This window comes from Spea bombifrons, chromosome 13 (genome assembly GCF_027358695.1).
Source record: "Spea bombifrons isolate aSpeBom1 chromosome 13, aSpeBom1.2.pri, whole genome shotgun sequence".
Taxonomy (NCBI): domain Eukaryota; kingdom Metazoa; phylum Chordata; class Amphibia; order Anura; family Pelobatidae; genus Spea; species Spea bombifrons.
The window spans coordinates 3,148,997-3,173,328 of NC_071099.1; the positions used below are offsets into that span (position 1 = coordinate 3,148,997).

Consider the following 24,332-nt stretch of genomic DNA (forward strand, 5'->3'; position numbering starts at 1 on the left):
GGCCAGCTGACGGTAGGCGGGGCCAGAGATCACATCTCCGACGTCACGCGGCGGATGTTTGACGCCTGCGCCGCTTCGTGATATCAGGTAGCCGGTGTAAACGGGAAACCAAAGCTTCGGTGGGGACTCGCGGACCAGGCTGCCTGCACGGTGAGGCGGGATAAGATGCGTGACACGAGATCTCGCTATCGTATGTGTGTGAACGTGGGGGTGGGTGTGTGCAGATTCTCTCGGTGGTTATAGACGGAGCAGGCCTGTGTGTGTTATTGTAGGCTATGAGCAGCTGTGTATACTGTGAGGTGTGGGGCTGTATTGATTGCTATGGAAGGGTAAATAAATACGTGCACATGACTAGGCCTCTCTATATCTAATGGAAACATAGCTTAGTGTTTTAGAGGAATATCTGTTGTATGGGAAGCTGTTCGGTGTAATGACTTTCACTACATTGCGTTTAAAATATATTGTGCGCGTATATTATATAATCTGTTTATCTTTTGTAAAATGATACATTTATGTCTCCAAAACATTTACATTTCTTATCCAAGCCTCTCTATAACTATTTTGTATGTATGTATATATATCCCATACAGCAATTACAAATAATACAGCCATTAAGGAATCTCTACAATGTTTGGTGGAACATAGATTTGTATGAAGATGTAAAGGTGCATTTGCCATTACATACATATTACATATACATATTATACATGCAATAAACTGGGTCGATAGAATGCTCTCATCTGCCTTCATGTTGTATGTTTATAATGTCTGTGTATTGCTGAGCCAAACATTATTTGTAGGAGGCTTACAGGCAAGCTTCACAGTGACAAGTCCTTTAAAAAAAAGAATAACTTAATAGGTCTTTTTCCTAAGAATTATTATTTTTAATTTTTTCACCCCCCCCCCTCCGTTGGTTCACGTAACACAGAGACCATTTACAGATATCTGCGGTCTGCCTGCCTTTAAAAATAGCAGAACTTGTTGCACAAGCGGGACGGGATATTTCCGTGTGTGTAAACCTCTCTTTTCCTGTTTACATCCGAAGTGCTGAAACTTGTCATCTACTCACAGCGATAGCCAAGAGGGGGTGAGATGGGCTGTGCTGGCTTCTTTTAGTGTAATTTGGGGTACGCATGGACAGTAAAGCTTGTTTTATGGCTTTGGTATGCCGGGATTTGTATATCGCTTACCTTTTAGGAGATGATAGAGAAACAAACGCAGTGTGTTCTGACGCTATATAATTGTGTATTCCCAAAGTAAGTGATCAAAGTTCCTGGATTTGATTTTTCTTCTGAGATTGTCCTTTGAAGCTTTGAGCTTTTTTTCTGTAGCACTAACGTAACGTACCGCTGTAGTCATGTACTACCTACTACTACTTAGATTGTTAGTTCTATGGGTCAGAGGCCTCCTTTCCAAATGCGTTATAAACTATTCTGCCCCGGTCGTAATGCCCATATGGCTGCTGTACTGCGCTTATTGTGTCTCTTTTATTATCCTGTATTTAAGGCACTAATTTACATCTGTTTAATTACATATATTACACACACACACACTAGGGTTCAAAAGTTTGTGGTCACTTAGAAAATTTTGGCCATTAAAACAGCATGAAATGGTTAGAAATACAGCGCAGACGGTGTTAATGTTGTAAAGGACTGTTGTAGCTGGAAACGGCTGATTTATAATGAAATCTCTTCGCAGGGCGTACAGAGGCCCTTTATCACTCCTGTGTTCCAATGGCACGTAGTGTCCGCTAACCCAAGTTTCAAATTAGAAACCCTTTTGCAATTGCTACAGCTATAAATGTCCTTGTTTTCTATTCAAACAGATAAGTGACCCCAAACTTTTTCTGTAGATCAGATGGTTTCGCTTCTTCTGTTGAGTCAGGCAGACTTATTCGGATCCAAATCTCATTTTATCAGCGCCGTGAAACGATGCATGTTCGTAGACGTTTGTACGATTCACAAATGGACCAGGTGAAAGCAGTAATATAACATCCCTTCAGCTAGCCCATGAGATTAATCGCGACGGCTGTCTCTAAATTATCACCCAATACCACCCAGTTACAATATGCTTCGCTGGTACATCTTCCAGTGTTAGCGCATCTGGAGATATCTGCAATGGAATCGTCCATTGTGGGCACCGCTGTAGCATCATGGCGGATAAATATCGGGACGTTTAGGTCTAGACTGCTGTTTGACTGATGGCGCCATTATATTCCACAGCACTTTGCCCCCCATATATCTTGCTGGAGTTGTTCTGCCAAGCGCATCTCCCTGCGTGTTATAGTTGCCTCTGATCAGCTCCAGCGTTTGTTTAGTAAAAACAGTGGGCGACGGTCCATTCAGGCCCCCATGCATGGCAAGCATTCATTAATTTTAATGGGAAAACTTTCCTGCCATTGATTGGCTGCCCCAGATGTAGAGCCGCAGAGCTTCTATCGTGGGGGGAGCTGTTTTATTTATTATTTTTCCCTATGAAGAATGCATGCTGGAGTACTAGCAGAATACTTTCAAATGCATTGTACTTTATTTGGCTGCTTGGAGCACATTATTTCAATAGCTGCTTACAATTATGTGTGTGTGTGTACATATATGTATGTATGTATATCTAATATATATGTATATATGTATGTATATGTGCTGGGAATACAGTTGCTTTTTGATGTGTGTTCAGGGTTTGGTCATCTTATAAGAAGTAAAAGAGAATCCTTGCACAAACATTTTCTTGCCGTGTTTATATAGCTGTTGATTTGGGTATTTATCCAGGAAATGGAACACACAATGTTTCCTAGTTATAAATGTATTTGTGCGCTACGACAATTACAAAACGGGCTCGTCATACGTATATTATTGCACACATGGAACTCTGCGAATAACATGGCTGTCTCTTTTCAGATGTATTACTTTTAACACAAGACGACCAACCCATTCCTGTTAGGTAAGTGATCTCTGTATATCTGCTTGCAGTGTGTGGTGTGTTTGTGTGTCTGTGGGTGTATATGCATCACATTTCATAGAGTACTAATCATGTAAATACTGTTGGGATCTGCACCTCCTCAGCCTTGTCATCCAAGACCATAGTTAGCCAGATGCAGTGTTGTTCATCTCATGCAATTACTGAGAGATGGAAACAATGCACCTCATTTACGGTTACAAGTGCCACTGTATATGAAATACCAAGGAGGTCGGGAAATCCATGACATTATCTGGGGTTCCCATCCATCCTAGGGGAATGGTGTCCTACAGGACATGCGTTTAACAATTGATTGAAAGTAGCAATGCTAAGCCAGAGTGTTTCAGGTAATTATTGCCCCAAACTCCTGTCTCTCAGAGCCCAGAGATCTGTAGATTAATAAGATTTACCGTCAAAGCTTTATGTTCTAAGGCTGGTGTGAACCGTTTGTAATTTTAAGTTAGACTTTTCTACTCGCAATCTGCTGTATAATTGGAAGGCACGCAGGTACAAAGTTACAAAGCTTTAATTCTACAAGCCTGGGTGGTCAAAAGATGGAAAGGAACATGGGTGTTTAATGGCCATTCCTTTATTTACTTTGCCCGAAGTGAAAGTGTTTTAAGATTGTGGAATGTGGACAAATTCTGCAAGACTGTGGGAACTCAAATAACCTGTTTTTGTTTGAGGGTCCCTTCTGTTGCGCTGCTTGCTGTGCCAGACAGGGTGACAATTGCTTGTTTGTGTGCAGACTGCTTCATTGTGTTACAGAAGATACAAATATTGGACACTGGCTTCTTCTATAGGTGCTGAGACGGCGTTTCCTATTTAATATTGTATCAGTACAGTGTTTAGTGCAAGCTCTGATCAATATTCAATACATCTCCTGATTTATCTCAACTAATAAATGCCAAGCTGCTAATGTTTAGCTGGTCTACCAGTTGTTGCAGCTGTCCTTCCCTGCTTTGGGTTGTGATCATTAGCAATGTCTTCAAAAGAGAATGGGCAGTCACTGTATGTTCCAATCTTAACAGGTGTTGGAAGAATTGGAACACGTTTCCTCCATCCATTCATTGCACTTAAACACTCTATCTTATTACAATGACTACAACAGAGATGTTATTAAACAGTAATCTCCCCCCCCCCATGCCAGCCAGCAATCCTGAACCTGTATTGCTGCCACCGCTGCAAGCGATTCTGGTCAGGAATATGCAAACAAGGTGAACAAAAATCACCGATTGTCTATATATCCACGTTATGTCACCATAACCCCCGCCATTACTTCTGGTGTGCGTACAATGGCTGTCAGACCTGTTCTTTTTTTTTTTTTGCCAAGCAGCGTGTGATACTTGGTTGTCTTCCCAGGATGATTACCTCAAAGGTGGTAATCTTTCTATCTTTACCTGTCTTGGAAACAGAACAGGTTTGCCTTATCTATTAACATATGTTGCCATCTTTACTTTGTTACTAATCTATCTCTTCTTGGCAACATAGTTGAAAACACCCGACGTAAAATGATTTGCGTACATGGCGATAAATTGTCACATATCACATAGTTGATTTTATACACGCACCATGTGAATTTTGTATGAAATATTTAGATAACATTAATTTGTGTCTTGAAATAAGGTTACCTACATAGCACACTTTTCATTGTATTTGACTTTAATAGCGTATTCTTAATTTTATTTTTCTTCCCATCAGGCTTGTAAAGAACCAAAAGTCCTAGCCACCATGGTGCAGAAATACCAGTCACCCGTCCGGGTGTACAAGCAGAGCTTTGAGTTAATTATGGCTGTGAGTATAAAAATAATCCATTAGAGCGTCATGTCATATGTCTTTAATGTACAGTGTGTGTGTTTTAAACATCTCCACGGTTCTTTGTGCGAAAGACAGGGACACCAAGCTAACAAACGCGCATTCTTTATGATTCTGGGTGGACTAGTAGCTTTTTCCTTGACTGCTGATCCTTGTTGACAAACCAGGTTTCATGGTGCAAAACCTAGGCCATCCCTCACCAGGTTTAATATGTTAAGCATCATTCTGCACTTTCCTAAAGTTGGTTTGCTACCGACGTGTGGACAACTTTTTTTCTTTTCTTTTTCTCTCGCCTCTATAAGCATCGCTCTGTCTGTCTCTCCCTCTCCTATAATGATCTGTCTCGCAATAATTCAGCTGGGTGCCTTGCAAATGCCAGGGCTAACAACCACAGATCAGTTGAAGGGGTAGTTGTAGACTCTTCTATCTGCATTAGCATTCTTGCAAAGAAGGAGAATAAGAGAACGCATAATAAAGGTGGCAGAATTTAACAGGTTTAGCAGGTTATAATTTGGTCTTTAGCTCTTTATTTCCCATTCCAGACTTTTTACCATCACCAGGAACATGATAGCGGGTAATGAGGTATAAAATACTATGCTAGGCTTTCAACGCGCGCGTATTTCCAAGCACTGCCCCGAGGTACAGATTATTTCATCTATTCCCGAAATATCGCAGGCCGCAGGCTTTGTGTTCGCAATCTGCCTCCTTTGATGTAATGCAAATCCCAGCTCTCAGCCAGGAAAGCACATTTGGCAAGTTTTTCTGTTGGGTTCCTGCTGCAAGGCTTTTTCTGCACGCCTTTGACATCAAAATCCTCAACAGCCTTCCGATTTTCATTTTAAGGGAGGAATCCGAGAAGCCGATAAATGTGCATCCTGATTGACGTTTTATCTTGTGATAAACAGGCGATGCTTAAGAGTCTCGGGGGACGTTGACTAATGAAGGTCCGCAGGGAAAGAAAGAAATTAACTGTTTGTCTCATAAATAAATCAGCACAGGTGTGTTTGAGAGCAGAGGTTGCCATCCTAATAATCAATCCAAGCTAATGCGAAAATAATAACAATCTGCACCATGTTGCATCTCGATATTCTCTAAAAGTTAATTTACATCATAGAATGATCTAATTATGTGCGTTGTGATGGGAATGCATTAAACTATCTGCATTAAAATGTTTTTCTCAAATGTGGCAGAATATAATTTGGTGATATAATTACTTGATCTTTGAAGCATTTGGGCAAGCGTACAAAGACCGCAGCCTGTCTTATCCAAATTTGTTGCCATGTGTTTTTATTTACTGAGTTCGGTTTTGTCCCTTACAACCTTATGTTAAGGTTTATTATGCTTAATATGCCAGGGAGCTCAGCGGTTAGTCTAAGAAGATATAATCTTTCATATAAGCCAGAAACGATAAACGTACTATATGCTTTCATGCTGATCTCCATTATGTGCTACTTTTTGAGAACCTCTTTGTGGGAAAAGCATGAGCGAGGCTTTGTTTTTCTGAAACCCGTTTATTTCAGCTGGCATGAAAGCTGATCGCAGAACATTGTGTTCTGAAATCTGTTACGTCTGCATTTCCTGATAGTTAGAACAGACCGAACCCAGAATGTGCTTATCCACATGGTAATGTACAGAGTTTTTCTCCTTCGCTTCTCAAATCCCCATACATTTGTCTTCAGAGTTCCTGGACTCCTTACCGACATACCCCGCATTAATGTACGCACGGGGTCCACGGCCTGTATGTAAAGCCAAAGCGATCGTACAGCGAAATACTACTTTACTCGCTTATCAATGCATGTACTGCACATTAGGTGGGGAGAGCCCTGCTCGCGTGTTTTTAAACTGTGCAGCTACGTATTGGCCATCTGTATGCGTTCTCGCTCTGCTATCTTAGCCTGATCAACTAGACCAACACCCTGGCTTCTGGCTCAGCCAGCTGGACTCTCTGGCTATGGAAAGTCTATAGAAAAGTGGACTTCATTAGCATTGCCATAAAAATAATAGTCTCCCTGTGATGTTTTGAGCAGAGAAATGCACCTAAAATATCACATGGCAATGGCAGCCTCCAGGTCTGTGGATAAATAACGTTTATTGCCTAAAAATCAGAACAATACCCTATACATTGCTGGAATTCATAGCCTGAGAAAAATGTTTCTTCCACGGGACTTCCTCTTTAACTATGTGTGAAGAATGGACTTCTTCTTTTCCCCCAAAGTGATCTGTTGATGGTCATGTGAAGTCTCCCCTGCCTTAACTAACGCTGTAATCAGCCGTTAGCTGCGGGTTTCAGGAAGTTTGAGGGTGGGTGCGATGGATGGGAAAGCTGAGCTAAGCTAAGTTAGAAGTGGAACAATTATGTTTCCTGATCTTCGGTCACTTCGGGCTCGCGTGCAGCAGTTAGCTCAGAGGTAGAACCCACCGCCAAGAACATTGCTTATAAATTAACCCCATCACTGCACAAATTGTAATTCAGAATTATACCCCTCTGATGCCAGTAGCTTAATGTCAAGAAAGTTTTGAGGAACACCATTGATATGTAATGTGGTTGGACCTCTGTATAGATGGCTGCTGCAAAGCATTCTTGGTACAATAAAGCAGTCCTTCCATTTGATAAAGCTCTATTCATCTTGGACTGCATGTCAGCCTCCAACAAAGCTTATACCGACTTAGCAGGTGCTACACAATAGAGCTGAGATTGTCCTCTGACTGTGCTGCTGTCCTGTGGTTATGATGATCAGTATCTGATGCCTTGTCGGTTGTCATTAAAACCTACTGGACATTTGAATTGGTAAATGCTTCCAATGTCCTCTTGCATATGTGTAAAAGGACCCCCCTTCATCATATGCACCTTAATGCATATGATGGCTGCGTGCTGCCTTTACGTTTCTGCAGAATCTACCATAAACTTTTGCCTAGTCGCGGTACAGGTCGTTCCCGTCACAGTATGTCTTTGCCCCAAACACATTTCCCTGCGCATGATCTACTTGCCTCCAGCACTGGAGCTGACTTGAAGTAAGCATATCCCTCTGTGGACAGGGTCTGTTGAAACCTTTGCGCACCTGCGTGGCAAGCTTTTCTCATTGATATCAATGGGAGTACTTTCCTGCCACGGATTGGCTTCAAGCAGCCAGTGACGGAAAATGTCTGACTACAGACGAGGGAGTCATCTGCCTCAGCAGAGTTGCAGCTTCTAGGTTGAGTAAGTGCCTTTTTTCGCTAACATTTAAGAAGAAGCCATAGTAAAATACCCACTTCTTAAGAATGGACATTAGAGAGTCTCTTAAAGACTTGTGTTCACTGAACGTATGTAAAGGTGCTGTTCCACCTACGCTTGAATCCTGCAACTTTGTTCTGCCTCCATTTTGTTTTAGTTTTCTGGGAACAGTTGTCATGTGGCAGAAAAGCAGGCACCGATGTTTTAAATAAACTTTTTATGTGATTAAATGAGCATAACTAAAATGACCGATCCTGCTCAACATACTAGGCAGCGCAATTTGTTTCGTAGGACGGCATCTCTAATTGTCCTTTAACCAAACCATAAAATCATCTGGAGTTTCGTGTAGTATATAGGAGTGTGTGCGCATAAATGTTAAAAGCTTGCCCAGGTATGCCGGCAGATGCTGTGATCTTATAAAGGCCTGGGTCAGACTAGAGAAGCCTGCTTGCCTGTATTAAGAGAAGAAATATTAATTAATATTAAAAAAATATACAACCTTGCTTTAAAATGCTGCCTCTAGCATCTGCTCTTGGGTTTGTAAATCTGTTTCTCTCAGGATGTTTTTCCCCCTCTCTCCTTGCTGAAGAATCCACCCAGTGGGGCTCCCTGAGCTGTCGATGTGGAAGGCAGCCAGCTCTTCAAACTGCATAATGTTTTTGTATGAAATAGAATAATAAATGTTCAGGGATAAGAATTCTGTTCGTAGAAAGAGCCCCAACATAAAAGGTTTATCCCCTTGTAGTAAGTGGTGCTGGGGGTGCAAACTACCCCCCCTCCTCTCCCAGTTTTAGGTTTACGAAAAATCACTCACACACACGCACGCACCCCTCCCCTGCATGTGACAAGCAAGTGGGTCAGTGGAATTTTCCAGCTTGTGTGTGTGTGTATAATATATTATATGGAAGCTTCATTCTCTAGAACATACACAACTGACTAAGCTGTATAAGAAGTAATATTGCTACAGAAAAGCATAAACCATTCGGCCCATCTAGTGTACCCATTTCTTCCTGATGTAAAGATGTAGACTTTAGTCAGTCCTTGGTCCTGTCTTGGATTAAAGATCATTTTTTATGCCTACCCCATGAATGTTTACATCCCCCATGTAAACCTTCATGGGGTAGGCATAAAGTGATCTTGAATCCAAGACCGGACCAAGGACTGACTCCAGTCTACATCTTTTGTAGACTGTATTATGAACTTCTGCCAGGAGGCTGTTCCACTGCTCCGCCACCTTTTCTGTAAAGAACAATGTGCAGTACTACTAAAAGGTGTGGGGCTTGTGATTCTAATGTTAAATTCTAATGATGCCTTAGTACAGTGCAGGTCCAAAGAAAAGTTTTCAGAGCAGGAGATATTGCCATAGCAACCAATGAAAAGGTCCAGTCAGCATTCCATTTGTTGCTATGGTGATTAGACTTACAACTGTTGACTAGAATTTCTCATTAATTCCAGTGAGTCTTACTCATAAAAGTGGATAACCTTCTATATTTTCACCTTCATAAAAAAAAAAATGTTCAGTGCCGTTCTCTGCCGTCTCATGCGTGTGCGTGTTTGTTACCCATATTACACGCCTGTTCTGTTGCTCGAGAACGGCATTACCTTTTGTCCCTTTATATAAATGTTTAAATAAAACTGGATTTTTTTCTGCACGGGTGCGTGACCCCATGTATGTATGGCTTGTTGAATTTTTTTTCTCCCCGGAACCGTTGCGCGGCTGTGCTTTGATTGTTCACATCGCTGCCGCCTCTGCCTTCCCCCACGCCTGCTCCCTACAATGTGCTTCATTATTTTGGATTCTGAAAGAATTTTGAGCACTTAATGTTTGGAAATGATAGAAGCAGTACCTACACAGGGCAACGGGTTACAATCTGAGTGTTTCTACTTAAAAATGGAGTTTGCTTGAGATCCAATACAGCATAATCCAAGGGCAAGGTGTTCTAATGAGACCTGCAAGGTATTCTAGGCTTATGCTCCGTGATTGATGGTTCAATAAAAGGTGGCTGAATCCATTGATCTGTTTTCACTTTAACTGAAACCTCAATGATCCATTCTCCTAGAATGCAGCCTGGAGAAGAACGGGTTCCAGGAGAAGCTTTTTTGTGATGACCTTTTTGCCTCAAGAACATAACTATTGTTTAATGATGGCTCAACCATTCATTTTCCTTTTTTAGTATGATCAATTGATGAAATACCGCATCATCTTCGCCTTAAGAAAGAATAAGCACTTATGAAATACAGCTAGGAAGGCGTGATAATTGTGCACTTGGATTTGTTAGAATGTTTATTGACAAAATAAACTGTCATGGGATAAGCGTTTACATGATAAATGCCTATAGCGTTGGAGCAAAATGCTTGATTAAAAAACACAAAGCAAAATCTGGCAAATATCTTTTGGAGGGGTATGGTGCTTGGAGCTGTGCTTCAAACAATTTTTCTATATTGCTATGGAATAGAGCAATAGTCTGTCCAAGCATCATGCGATGATCTTTAGACATCTGACGAATGATTCCACGAATAATGAGGAGTGTAAAGATTAGTCTATCGTATACAGAGATTTCTGTTAATGTAACCATTTTTCTTGTTTTAAAGCAGCTCTATCTTCCCAATTTCCCTCCAAAGCGTCACAGTTGCACTTTTATCTGCTAGTAGTGACCCGATTCAGTCATCCAGAATAAGCACCTAGGAGGATGTTTTTTTTTTTTGTTTATTACATCGATGCCTGTGTCTTAATTACCATCTGCTAGTAGAACATGTGAGCTTCCACATGCCTTACTGCTGTAATATCAGAGTTTGTAAGGGGAAAAAATATCCGTTTAAAACCTCTGTTCTGAGCCAATTCCATTAGGCTGTTGAATTGCCTGTCATTTCTGGCGGGGGTTTAATGGCTCAGATTGTTTTTCTATAGCGCCATCATATTCTGCAGCGCTGTACAGTGGGTGCTAGGGTTTATTAACTTATTACTTATGTACTATTGCAGATAACTGCCACTTCTAAAACTACCATCCTATAGTGTTATTTTACATATAAACCTGCATTTTTCAAGCGCTTCCCCGACTGTCTTACTCCAGAGCCCAACCACAGAGGATTTTCATAAACTATTACGCTTGGCGTACTTTCAATCCTAAGCAGTACTTTTTACAGGAAGGTACGACAATCTGGGTTAAAGCAAACCTTTTCATTCTTTATCATCACGCTATGGGGTGCTGCTTTCTTTAGTGTTTTTCCAGCTGTGGAAGGCTCCCCCTCCCGAAGTACATACTTTGTTCGCAACAAATTGGGACCTTGCGCATTTGTTTAAGAATGTAGTCTTTGTTTAAAATAAAAACCCCATGGAAAAAATGAGATTTAAATATAGCACTGGGTACAGTATTGTATAACAGAATCCCCCCCCCCATAGAATCGAGGTTGCCATTGCAGCACTCTGAGGGCTCGGATAATTGCTGGAACGGATGCATGTGGATTGCGGAAACTATTGTTTGGACATTAAATGTACATGTTTTGAAACACTGATACTAGCCCCCCCCTTACCAGCGAGGACATAGACTAATAGGTTGGCATACTTGATCATCGCACATGGACCAAAATATCAGCTTCTCGTATACATAGTTGGAATATTTTGAATAAGTGGTCATCTAGAACAGGACCGCAGGGTGGGTTATAAAGCGCACATCTTACAATGTAAAGGCGGTGAAGAGAAACACAAGGTATGGAGAAAGGGAAGAGATAGTGTGGGGGTTGTTCTGTAAACATGGCATGCTTCTCTGCAGACGTAGGTATTGAGATTATTCTTATCTTGCTTAACCTTTACTACAGTAGTTGGAATATTAATATTCCATCTTGCGTGCTAACCCGAGTTGCTTGATAACCCGTGAACGCTCAGTATGTGTTGATTTACCGTATTTGCTCGATTATAAGACGAGGTTTTTTCCAGAGCAAATGCTCTGAAAAATACCCCTCGTCTTATAATCGGGGTCGTCTTCTAATCAGACCCCAAAAAAATGCTGGCGCCATGCTGCTTACCGGTCGCGAGCAGCGTCTCTTCTGTTAGAAGCAGGGCAGGAAGCTTGCAGCGTCCTCACAGAACTCTATCTCCCCCCTCCCTCCTCTGAGGGCGGGGCCAGAGAAGTTGCTACAGCCGGTCCCCTGCAGAAGTCTGCGAGTGGGAGATCTGCAGTTCAGGTGAGGGGGTGGGGGAGGGTTTTTGAGTATGTGTGAAGTGTGTGTGATTAAGGGAATGAATGAGCATTTAAATGTTTGTGAATGAGTGTGAGTGTGTGTGTGATAGCATGGATGTGTAAGGGGGGTGGGGGTTGTAGCATGGCATATGGAGGCTGTAATCCCACTGCTATCATCCCCAGGTTCCAGCATGTACTGGCTGCCTTGGCTTGATAGGAGTGTGATTGCTGTTAGCAGTTTGAGATATATATATATATATATATATATATATATATATATATATATATATATATATATATATATATATATATATATATCAAACTGCTAACAGCAATCACACTCCTATCAAGCCAAGGCAGCCAGTACATGCTGGGTTAAAAGGCATATCATGGGGCTGAGTGGCATATAGGGGGTTAAAATGCATTTCTGGACCTCCAGAAATGCATTTTAACCCCCTATATGCCACTCAGCCCTATGATATGCCTATATACCTCCAGAAATGCTTTATACCCCCCTATATGCCACTCAGCCCCATGATATGCCTTTTAACCCCCTATATGCCAGAGTGGCATACAGGGGTATAAGGCATATCATGGGGCAGAGTGGCAAATAGGGGGGTATAAAGCATTTCTGGGGGCAGAGTGGCATAACTGGGGGGGGCAGGTTGGCAAATAAAAGGAAATTTAAAAAATATATTTTTCTCAATCATAGCTTTTATTAAACATGAAAATAATTTACATTAATATTTACTGGTAAAACTTTTTCCCTATAGGGTAGTCTTATATTCAGGCTTTTTGTTTTTTTCCTAAATTAATATTTTGATTTTGGGGGGTCGTCTTATAATCGGGGTCGTCTTATAATCGAGCAAATACGGTACTTGTAAAATGTAACCAGTCTGGCGCTTATTACTATAATGTTATACATGGTGTGGGGAAACTGCCGACATAGCAGAATGAACAGCAATTTCACACCGTTTCAGAGACTTGTTTACACAGCGACCATTAGTATAACACGCGTTGCATTTTGTGTAGCACAAAACATCTTGCAGCTTTACCGGTTTGTTATTGTTAATCTTTTTATTTCTTTATTTTTTATACATCAGCAGCCAAATGTTTCCTAGAAGCCTGGAATTTTGTTCTTCAGGTTAAAGGGAATTTTACAGCTTTTACAAAGTGTCAGCATATTCTGTGACCTCAAACAGTTTCCAAATAGAAGACGGTTAAGATAAATATGGCATATTAAAACTAGAGAACAGTAATTCAGTTTTCAAAGTAGAATAGATGAGGAACTTCTGTGCTCCCCACCTCATGAATACAAACGGGTTCCTTTACTGCACAGAGATAATTTCAGTGATGGTAGGCACTTTCTTGGGACATGGTGGTGAGCTCCATTTACTCATTATCAGCCTTTTGTTGTTTTTATTATCCTACAGGCATATGAGCGTCGGTTCCCCACGTGTCATCTCATCCCCATGTTTGTTGGTAGTGACCTTATGAGTGAATTTAAGAGTGAGGATGGAGCAGTGCACGTGATGGAGAGGCGCTGTAAGCTGGATGTTGATGCTCCACGGCTGTTAAAAAAGGTTAGTCCACAAACTTTAGCTCTGATGTGTTTAAGATATGGGTGATTATATAAGGCACCAGCACAAAATGGGGGGGGGGGTGTAACTCACAAATGGGTGCTTTTAATTCAAATGGGATAGTTTCATGGGCAGAGCGGGCAAGTATACGATTGTGCAAGAAAGATTGTGTCAAAACCCATGAATAGATCTAGTTAATATAGTATTAGAATTCTTCCTTTGTTCTGTAGATGACTTGTTCCATGGTTTTCACTTCAAAGGGTAAATTTTGCCTGGTGATGGCTTCATAAAAACAATGTAATATAGCATAGTTACACAACAATTATTCTAACATTTTGATGGGGATATCCCATTGAAGCCAGCAAATCAAAAGTTTCCAATGACACCCGTCAGGGGCAGGCAGCAGCCTTCTTTATGAAGGACATTTGATTAAATGACCATGACTTCCACAAACATTGTCATGGATGCTGGTGTCCTCATACCGACTACCTCTGGTGCTGCCTGAATTCCTTGTTACTGTAGACATCCTGGTGGCTTTGTGTGGAATTGCATGTAAACCACAAAAAGCTACAGGTAAATCAGAGCAGCCAAGTGAGAGAAATACAAAACTCTTCAGCCCTTTCAATTTTTTTTTCTGCCATTATGAATTGGTCTACGAGCATGTGGGATTTTTGAAGCTCTCTTGTGCGGTAAACACAATCAGCCTAGCCCTTGCCCAACGGTATAATAGGTTAACCTCCAATCATCAAAATCTGCCTACAATACTACAAAACAGAAAATAGTGAAAACTCCTTCCAGACAACTAAATTATTTGGGTTTTGGCTGCATCAAGGCTTGTTGAGATATATTTGTATGGGCAGTGCTTAAGGCTCTTAAAACGTCTGACCTCTAACTCTTGTGTTTGTGCATTATCCCTGTTCTGATGCCTGTAATCTTGATCTTAGATTGCAGGAGTAGATTACGTGTACTTTATCCAGAAAAACTCCCTGAACAGACGGGATCGTACTCTAGAGATTGAGGCCCACAATGAGACGTTCGCTAGTCGTATAGTGGTCCATGAGTATTGCAGTTACACCGTAAGTTCTACTGGGAGGGATTCAGTGTGTTGTGTAAATGTGTCCTTTTAAAAAGACGGGTCATGTGGCCTTGTGATAAGTATCTGTACTCCTCATACTCTCTACTGTTAGTATATCTAAGTGGCCTACATAGCAGAAGCTTCTTAATGGCAGCTAGGGACAGCTTTACCATCCTAGATACAAACCACTATCCGGACACTATGGGACACTGACGTTTTCTGTCTCTATTCTCAGGTACACCCTGAAAATGAAGAATGGACTTGCTTTGAACAGACTGCCAGCTTGGACATTAAATCATTCTTTGGTTTTGAGAGCACAGTGGAAAAGATCGCCATGAAACAATACACAAGCAATATCAAAAAGGTCTGTAAGTCCAGAGCAGACATTCCAATATCCACTGCTTACAAGTATAAGGCTTCATTTCTTCGTTTTATTTAATAATCTCGTAATGTGGTTTCCCTGACAGGGTAAAGAAATCATAGAATATTACTTGAAGCAGATGGAGGAGGAAGGCATCACCTATTTACCTCGCTGGACTCCTAGCACCATACAGAGAGAAGAAAGCAAAACGTCTACCTCAAGTGCGGCTGTCTCTCCTCCCCAGACCATACCCGGTGCCAGTGATGGGTACAACAATAGAGATGGCCGCTGTCCTGCCGCCAGCCCATCTGAGCCACTCAGCAGCACTCCTGATGGTATGCTTCTTAACAATTTGGGGAGGGGGGCCAATGCATTTAAGGAAATTCTGCTAAATCTTTCATGCATTTGCAAAATGGACCACATGAAAATGTAAAGGGGCCATGCAGATATTGTATGCTTTAATACATGCGATAGCTGGAGTGTCCCTTTAGTTGTGTTCATTAGCGAGTAAAGCAGAGTGGGGAAGAGTTGCCACTTCTTTCTTCACATAAAAACAGCATGCATTATAACCAATGTTTTTCAGTTTGTATGATACCAGTCAGTGCTTGCTTTTCTGTCATGTTACCGTGAAGCATTCCTTGAAAAAGATAAGATTAGAATAATTTCTGGGAAGTATTTGGGTATTCAGGAATCCTAGAGATTATGTTATCTAACTCATGCTTCGGTATTCAATAGCATAGGCAAAATTACCTGTTTAATACTACTTATTTAATAATTTAATCTTATTTTGCAGATAAACTGGATGCCGATTATATCAAACGCTACCTGGGAGACCTCACCCCGCTGCAGGAGAGCTGCTTAATCCGCCTACGACAGTGGCTTCAGGAAACCCACAAAGGCAAAGTAGGTATTTCTGTACCTCATGTGTTGGCGTTAGAAGGATTGCATGTGAGTTAAAATACAATTTGTCTAAACCGATTTATGGCGCCTTCTGTATTTTCCCTCACATTTGCAGTAAAAAGATATTTCTTGCAATATCCTGAAGGCACTGGGTTTTTTTGGTCGACCTTTAGCTTACTAAATTGCAGAAAACCTCAATAAACTTCACCTTTGATAATACAACCGAACTGTGTCAGCTGGACAAAATAGTTATCAGCAACTATAAGAATATGCAGCCGGTGCAAATTCCACTAAACCTGCAACAAGGAGCACGCGCATTCCTGATCATTCTAATGTGTCTGTCATCTTCTCACAGATCCCGAAAGATGAGCACATTCTGAGGTTCCTGCGAGCTCGGGACTTCAACATCGACAAAGCCAGGGAAATCATGTGCCAGTCTCTTACATGGCGCAAACAACATCAAGTAGACTACGTACTAAGCACCTGGGACCCACCGCAAGTTTTGCAGAACTACTATGCTGGAGGCTGGCATCACCATGACAAAGGTCAGAACTTACAAGTGTAATGCTAGGATTACTGACAATGAAATGGCGCTTCCCAGAATGCTGATACAAAAGTCAACAAACATTGCCACACTGTAACACAATCAGTAGAATCAATGGAAAATGCTTTCCATCTGTTGAATACAAACATACTAAATCTATTGGGTAATGCGTTCTACCCCTTACAGATGGTCGTCCGTTGTACGTGTTGAGGCTTGGACAAATGGACACAAAAGGTTTGGTTCGAGCTCTTGGTGAGGAGTCTCTCCTCAGACATGTAAGTTTAAAGTAACGCGTGGTTAGAATACAAAAATTCAGTCAATTTCATTAAGTTTCACTGTTAAAACCAAGGACCAACAAACCATTAAGACCTCCAAAAACTAGGTGCATCAGCTGTCCCCCTGACATGTCTTGTATTGAAGGTTGTGTCGTAGCTTGGAAAGTCAGTATTGTGTTATCAATGCTTTTAATAGTTTCATTTTGTTGTCTTGAGGTGGAGGGCAACTGAGGTCCTTTCCTACAGCACATGAGAAGTATTTACAATACAGAACCTGAGTAATGTTTAAAGTGCTAAGTAAATCTGTTACACTAAGAATTTAAAATATACATATAGCCACTTTAGTGATCTTTTTCTGTTAACAGGTTCTTTCCATCAACGAGGAGGGGCTGAGACGTTGTGAAGAAAACACCAATGTTTTTGGTCGTCCCATCAAGTGAGCACTGAAGGAGATGGGGAGGGGATGTCATTGGACCACTACGAATTTTTATTTAAAAACAATTAAATTGTAAACTTATTGCAAATTGTGTTCCTGTGAATTGTACTGATGCCACTTTGCTATTTCTCTGCCTTTTAGCTCCTGGACCTGTCTGGTGGACTTAGAAGGGCTGAACATGAGGCATTTGTGGAGGCCAGGAGTAAAAGCTCTGCTGCGGATTATTGAAGTGGTAGAAGCCAACTACCCCGAGACGCTGGGGCGTTTGCTCATCCTACGGGCCCCCAGAGTATTCCCGGTGCTGTGGACTCTGGTTTGTATTTTTTGTTTGATCTCCAGCCAGTTGGCTTTCCTAGCTATAACCCATAAAGCTATAGAGCATGGAAACTATTGACTTACACTAATAACTTTAATATCACTAAATATGATTAATTACCATAATATTTATAGTCTTGGTACGGTGATATTTGGATTTGTTAGCATGTGGTTAGGTAATCCGCTTTCTGTTCTGTAGCGGTTATCTTTGTCTTTAGTATCACTAATTAGAGACCATCTAATTATTCATTTGTTATATAGGTATCTCAATCTTTTTTATCTGTCTGGGTATATTGGTCCCTTGATACCAAGTGCTCATTAATACATAGTTTCCCTGCTTTAGCTCACAAATTAAATTACTGAGCCATTTTGCACATTTTTGTTTTCTGATCACAAAATCTTCTTCTAATCACACTTTAAATTCTTGAATTTATTTTTGATCCCAAAAGAAAATATATTTCATCAGGATAATTCTTCCTGCAGGTCAGCCCCTTCATAGATGAAAACACAAGGAAAAAGTTTCTGATTTATGCTGGAAATGATTACCAAGGTCCAGGGGGATTGTTAGATTACATCGACAAAGAAGTGATCCCTGACTTCCTAGGTGGGGAGTGCATGGTAAGTTGCTAAATGTGTGGGAGGCAGGCTCACCGCTCCCCCCCCCCCACCAAAAATGAAAGTTTCTGCTTAAACCAAAACTTTATATCGTTTGCTGATTTACAGTGTGAGGTTCCGGAGGGCGGAATGGTTCCCAAGGCTCTGTACAGAACCCCTGAAGAATTGGAGAGTGAAGATATTAGGCTGTGGACCGAGACCATCTATCAGTCAGCCAGTGTTTTCAAAGGCGCCCCTCATGAGGTATGGATCTAAACAGGCATGTCCAAAGTCCGGACTGATAAGGCCCCACAGATAAGTTGCCCAATTAAGTTTGCATTTAATTTTAATGGTTCAAAGAATGTTAGGCAAAATGGTCGGCCCTCGCACATGTTCACTTCATCAAATCTGGCACTCTTCCAAAAAAGTTTAGACATGCCTGGTCTAAGCCATTTGTACATATAGTGGCGAAACCTTTGGAGTTGCCATAATTTATGTGGGAATTTGGCTTAGAATAATATATGATTTTCCATCTACATTACAATATTGAACCCAGTCTGTTTTAACTAATAACGCGCACGTTATTGTATTGTTGTCTATATTGAATACATCCTTCAAACATTGTCTGGGTTGGAAAAAGTATCTGAACCCCTAGGTTAATCACTTTTACAAAAGATAATTGATGTCAAGAGTTTGCAAACCTGGAGTCCAATCAATGAGACTGGATTGGAGGGGTGTTTGTAGAGTTACTGTGACCTAGAAAAAAACACACATTTTGAGTTTGCTATTTTCAAGAAGCATCTGCTGATGTCAAACATTCTTTGCAAAAAATCTGTTTTGCATAAAGCTGGAAAGGGTTACAAAGTAATCTCAAAGAGTTTACATATTCACCAGTCCACAGTTAGACAAATGTTTATAAATGGACACAATGTAGAACTGTGGCTACTCTGCCTAGAAGTGGGCACCCAGCCAAAGGCTCAATGCTCCCAAATAACCCAACAAACCCATGCATGGTGGATATCGGTGTACTCTGGAGATGTTGCTGAACACATATTGGGGTGTTTGGCAGTCACATATACCAGGAGCAGTAAATTCATACCTGAAGTATGTGTGTGAAAACAATATTAAAAAAAAAATTACTACAATAAACTTTGACAAAGGCTGATGGTAGAATTAGTGCATGGAAAGGGTTAATATACCAGCATTTGAAATACTCTGGGGTGTAAACTAAATATCTGGGTAAACTAAGCATCTCCTCTACCCCATATCCATCCTCTAAAGTTAACATTTAAATAGAGGTGTTTTTTGCACTCTTATTTAGATGAAACTGGGTTGGTATTAGGATAATCATTTTCCGGTAGTCTTCGGTAATTACAGTTTATTCATTAAGTGCATAATCCACAGCTTATGATAGAGCAAATGAATGTGATCTAATATGAATACATTCAGGCACGGCAGGGCCCCTCAATTCCAAAAATATTGAATTCAGGGATCCTTTAAGCATGCGGTAATATTTTTTATTAATGCAGTCTAATTAATGTGCGTAATCCCTCGCTGTTATTTATAAATATGGTGATTAAACCAAGTAAGAGCCGAGTGTTATCAGTGATCCCGATTATACCGGAGTGCCTGAGAAGTAATTTCACCAGCTCCCCTGGGACAGCCACCACAGAGATCTGACCTAATAATAAAGGTTTAGTCTGCTATATAACTCTGAGGTTTTTATCCAACTCCATTGCGTTTGAATCTATAAAATGCAGAAATCCCATGTGTAATACAGGTCTCCCTGTTTTATGAATGCATAGAGATGGGGTGCAAATTGTATAGAAAGACAAAATAACAGATTATGTAGTTCTGCTTACAAAAGGGAAATACTAAATGAGCTCATTAGAATTCATAAAATGCAAAACTGCCAAAACATTTGTCAAAGTTTGAGACCTACTGTTACAGAAGGAAATCTTGATCTTGCTCTTGTGAGCTTACAATCTATTAAGATGTCGAGGGGGAGATGAGACAGAATGTGAAGGACTGCTTGGAACGAGCGTGATTTGGTTGTTGTGGATGGATGAAGTGTGATGGCATAAGAAAATTGGCCAAAGTGGTTTGGAGTGGTGGTAGGGAGTTGCAGTTATCCTGAGGTAACAAATTTTGATTTTTGTTTAGCTTCTTGTATGAGTGAAGGACGCATTTGAGAAATTTTCTAGGTGAAGTTTGCAAGATTTTGCAGGAAGACACTTTTGCAGCATGGGGTCAACCACTAAAGCTTAACCCTACAAGTGCCAATAAAGTTTATGTAGGAGGCTCTATCCTGCCCCAGCCTGGTGTTGACTAGACCAAGACTGAGTGAAGGAGAGCTGGGTGAAGTGTAGCACCAAGGCAGCAAACTGGTTGGGTAGCTTTGGCACTTCAAAAGATAAGGGGGGGGGAATATAATTTGCAAAAACCTTCTAATATATGCAATTCTGTGCCCCTGTAAGCCTCACTGCAAGGCTTGTTTTGTAGGCAAGGCCTTGCTCACCATATCATGTGCTAGAAGTAAGTTGGAGCTGGTCACGGCATCCTAATCAGGATGCTTAACATGTTTCTAGGAAAGTTCCCCCGCTATCATACATCTGTACTACTCTGGGCCCCTGCTGTCTCTTCCATGCAGGATTCATGGCTCGTCCTGTTGGTCCATCCGGGCTTCCATTTTATCCCTCCTAGAATGTAAGTGCCAGGCAAACAAATTGCAATTTTCCCAGATAGAACTTTGATATATTCTTCTGCCCCATAATGTTACGACGGGACCTGGACAACACAGATATTGAACCCGCTATGCAGAGACGTATTCACAGCACGGAGAGTACAGGCAGAAAGTCCAAGGCAGATGAACAACAATACAGGGCCAGAGGCAGATAATCGTGGTCAGGAGATAGTGTAACGCGACAGCCGTGAGCTTGCCGCCTCGACACGCACGCCCCTCCGTATACGTCCTTAAACGGCTCTCAAACTCTTTAAACTTTATCTTCCGTTATTAAAAGAATTATCATTGAGTATATTTCTGTACTGACCTGTACCCCGGTTCCCTCTGTTTTACACATAATTATAGTACTTCCTAGGAGATGGCTGCTTCATTTTGTGTGTTTTTTGTTTTCCTTTTCTTATACGGATATCCCTTGTTCTCTTGATGTCTGATATGCCGCTGTGCTCTTAATGTTAATCACAATTACGTACATCTTTTTTATTCCTAGCAAAATCATCTTGAGGACAGTTTCTAATCACAGCTCGAGATTGTATACAAAAAAAAACATTGTGCTGGGTTTTTTGTGCCTTGCAATTTCTGAATATTGCCTATTTTGTTGTAGACGCTATGTTCATGGTTTAACAGTGTTTCATTTCTATTTTATTTAATCAGATAATGATCCAGATCGTGGATGCCTCATCTGTGATCACCTGGGACTTTGACGTGTGCAAAGGAGACATTGTATTTAACATTTACCATTCAAAGAGAGCGCCACAGGTCCCAAAAAAGGACACACTTGGAGCTCACGGCATCACTTCTCCTGTTTGCAACAATGTACAGCTGATTGACAAAGCTTGGCAGCTGGGCCTAGATTACAGTAGAGTGGAGTCTCCGCTTACTTGCAAGGAGGGAGAGAGCGTACAGGTAATACCCTCTTTGCAGTCGAACGCTTTTACTTACCAGGTTGTCATTGCATAATCGACCTGTACTGCAGCCAACAGCAAATACAAGTAGTCAATGTAATCCTGATTATGGTGAGGATATAAACCCATCTTGTGAATCAACTTGCTCTCCTTGGACATAAAGGTCCTTTGTATACAGCACATGGGTTAATCACTGTGTGTGTGTTTAGATATCAATAGTATACTGTATGATTTATTTTTCTTTCACCTTTCACAGGGTTCCCACGTAACTCGCTGGCCGGGTTTTTACATCCTACAGTGGAAGTTTCATAGTATGCCGGCCTGTGCCACCAGTAGCCTCCCGCGTGTCGATGATGTTCTTGCCTCCCTGCAGGTGTCATCACACAAGTGCAAAGTGATGTACTACACGGAGATCATTGGCTCTGATGATTTCAGGTATGATCAGTGGTGTTTGACATCTAAATCACTTAAACCCACCCTTGTTTGCAACAACATACGTGCTCTTCTCGTGTAGAATGTTCTGGACTCACGAAAGGCACATGCTTATTAATGTACTTTTTAACATATCATATTTTCTTTTTGTGACGCTTAGGGGGTCTATGACCAGCCTGGAATCAAGCCACAGCGGTTTCTCACAACTCAGCGCTGCTACCACCTCTTCAAACCAGTCTCATTCAAGTTCCATGATATCCAGGTAGCCAGTCCTTGAGAGAGTTCTATCCGCTATGCCTAACCCGATATACAACATGTTCGTTCCACTGGCCATCTTCTGTCCCATCGGGCTGAAGCCTTTAGATCATCTGCCTTTTTTCACTTAAGTGTTCTTGGGGGGGGGGGGGTTATATCACACGTCTCATCCTGTGGTGTTAATTTAGCTTCTAATTAAACTGTTGGTTAGCACTTAAAAACTAACTGCAGACAGACTGCTCCAAGTTAAATGACATTTTTGATGTCCCACTGACTAATTTTTATAAAGATTTTCTACTTTCCTGCTCCAGTTTCTATTCTTATGTGTATGCAAGTAGGTATATCTCACAATTCCTATCGTTGCCACTCGCATTGTTAAAGATACCAATGTTGTGTATTACGTTTCAAATAATAAATTACATTTACATGTGATATGTTATGATTTAAAATATTAAGCCATAGCGTCAAACCTTATCTAAGTATACACTCGGTATTAAGATTTTACACCAGAAGTAGCTAATTCACATTAACTATATGCACAAGCGCTTGTACGCATTCAAAGAAAAGAACGTTTGGAGCCTCTGCCTTTAGGAAGGGGAAAGCTGGCGCCTACTTTGACTCATGCTTGCGGTCTCTGCTTCTCTGTCGTGCAGAGAGCTAGAATACAACTCGTGCTCTGATTCACTCTGACCGTAAGAAAGGGCAGTAAGCAACAGTGCTACAGGGTCCCTACTAAGCCTTGTTTTCCTCTTTCTAAGGGTGGCCCTGCGCCCCATACATGATTTATTTAAATAAAAGCGGCTATTGTACATGACGACATGTTATTGTGGTGATTTGATGTTGGGAAGTAACTGATTTTCTTCTTGCTTGCTATTTGCATTGTTGGGTGTATCCTAGCATCTGTCAATTTGCCTTTTTATTTTCACCAGTCAAACTTGCTTTCAATCAGATTTCCTGATTTGCTGCCAGAGAGGCCTGTCATCCCTAGCAGCAAAGGCGTTCCATATTCTAAATCATTGGCTTCATATAAGGCTTTGATTTTATTTGCAAATGTTGGTGCTACAAATGATTGCTTATTTTCTGGGTGATGGTCATTAGGTTTCTTATACTGTTTTTTTTTTTTTTTTTTTGTGGCCCCCCCACCTTCTCACAGCCCATCCTGTGTGTCAATCCATGGTCATTTGGTCTCCTGTTTTTCCATTGCCAAATTTTAACACTTTTTTTTGCCACTTTCCTCATTCCTCTGCTATTCAAAGCCAATATAACTTTATTTTTTCCTTCCTGACCCCACCTTTCCCCCCCTCCCCTTTCTTTCCATTTTTGGTTATTACAGAGAGCCCCTCCCTTTGTCTGAGTCTGCGCTCCCCTCTCTCACACACCCCCAAGACCTGAAGTCCAATCCAGATGGGCTCCTGCGTCTCTCCCCTTCCTTCTGGGGCCAGCACTTTTCCACTCTCTACACACTGAGACCCCCGGTCTTCCTCCGCTGGCCCCCATCATGGCGCCTCCCCTTCATCCGAGAAGCTGGTGGAACTGCTGCCATCGAGACGGAGGCGTCCAACACTTCCTGAGAACATAAGCAAAACGTTAGGGTGTTTGTTTTGGGTTTATGGATGAACCCTGAACTCTGTATGGCATTCTGGCTCAATATCCTTCTTGATCAAACAGTGCTTCAGGAAAAAAGAAAACGCTGCTTGGAATCTATTTTGTATTGTAGTTTTCAAATGGAGGAGAAGGCATGTCCTACACACAATCATTTAA

At 41.3% G+C, this 24,332-nt stretch overlaps 1 protein-coding gene across 2 annotated transcripts; it reads left to right on the top strand.

Moving 5' to 3' along the window:
* Positions 1-18: 18 nt before the first annotated feature.
* On the top strand, positions 19-24,259 carry SEC14L1 (SEC14 like lipid binding 1). Of its 2 annotated transcripts, none has more exons than XM_053453278.1 (18): positions 19-150; positions 2,895-2,937; positions 4,654-4,746; positions 13,593-13,742; positions 14,684-14,815; positions 15,050-15,178; positions 15,282-15,510; positions 15,969-16,078; positions 16,431-16,620; positions 16,806-16,894; positions 17,260-17,330; positions 17,472-17,643; positions 18,129-18,263; positions 18,369-18,503; positions 21,634-21,885; positions 22,141-22,319; positions 22,477-22,578; positions 23,905-24,259. In XM_053453278.1, exons 3-18 carry the CDS (start codon positions 4,684-4,686, stop codon positions 24,140-24,142), a joined length of 2,376 nt encoding a protein of 791 aa, XP_053309253.1. In that variant the 5' UTR covers positions 19-150; positions 2,895-2,937; positions 4,654-4,683; the 3' UTR covers positions 24,143-24,259. The 2 variants fall into 2 exon arrangements, with proteins under 2 accessions (XP_053309253.1, XP_053309254.1); XM_053453279.1 differs by having other exon boundaries at positions 70-87.
* The last annotated feature ends 73 nt before the right edge of the window (positions 24,260-24,332 follow it).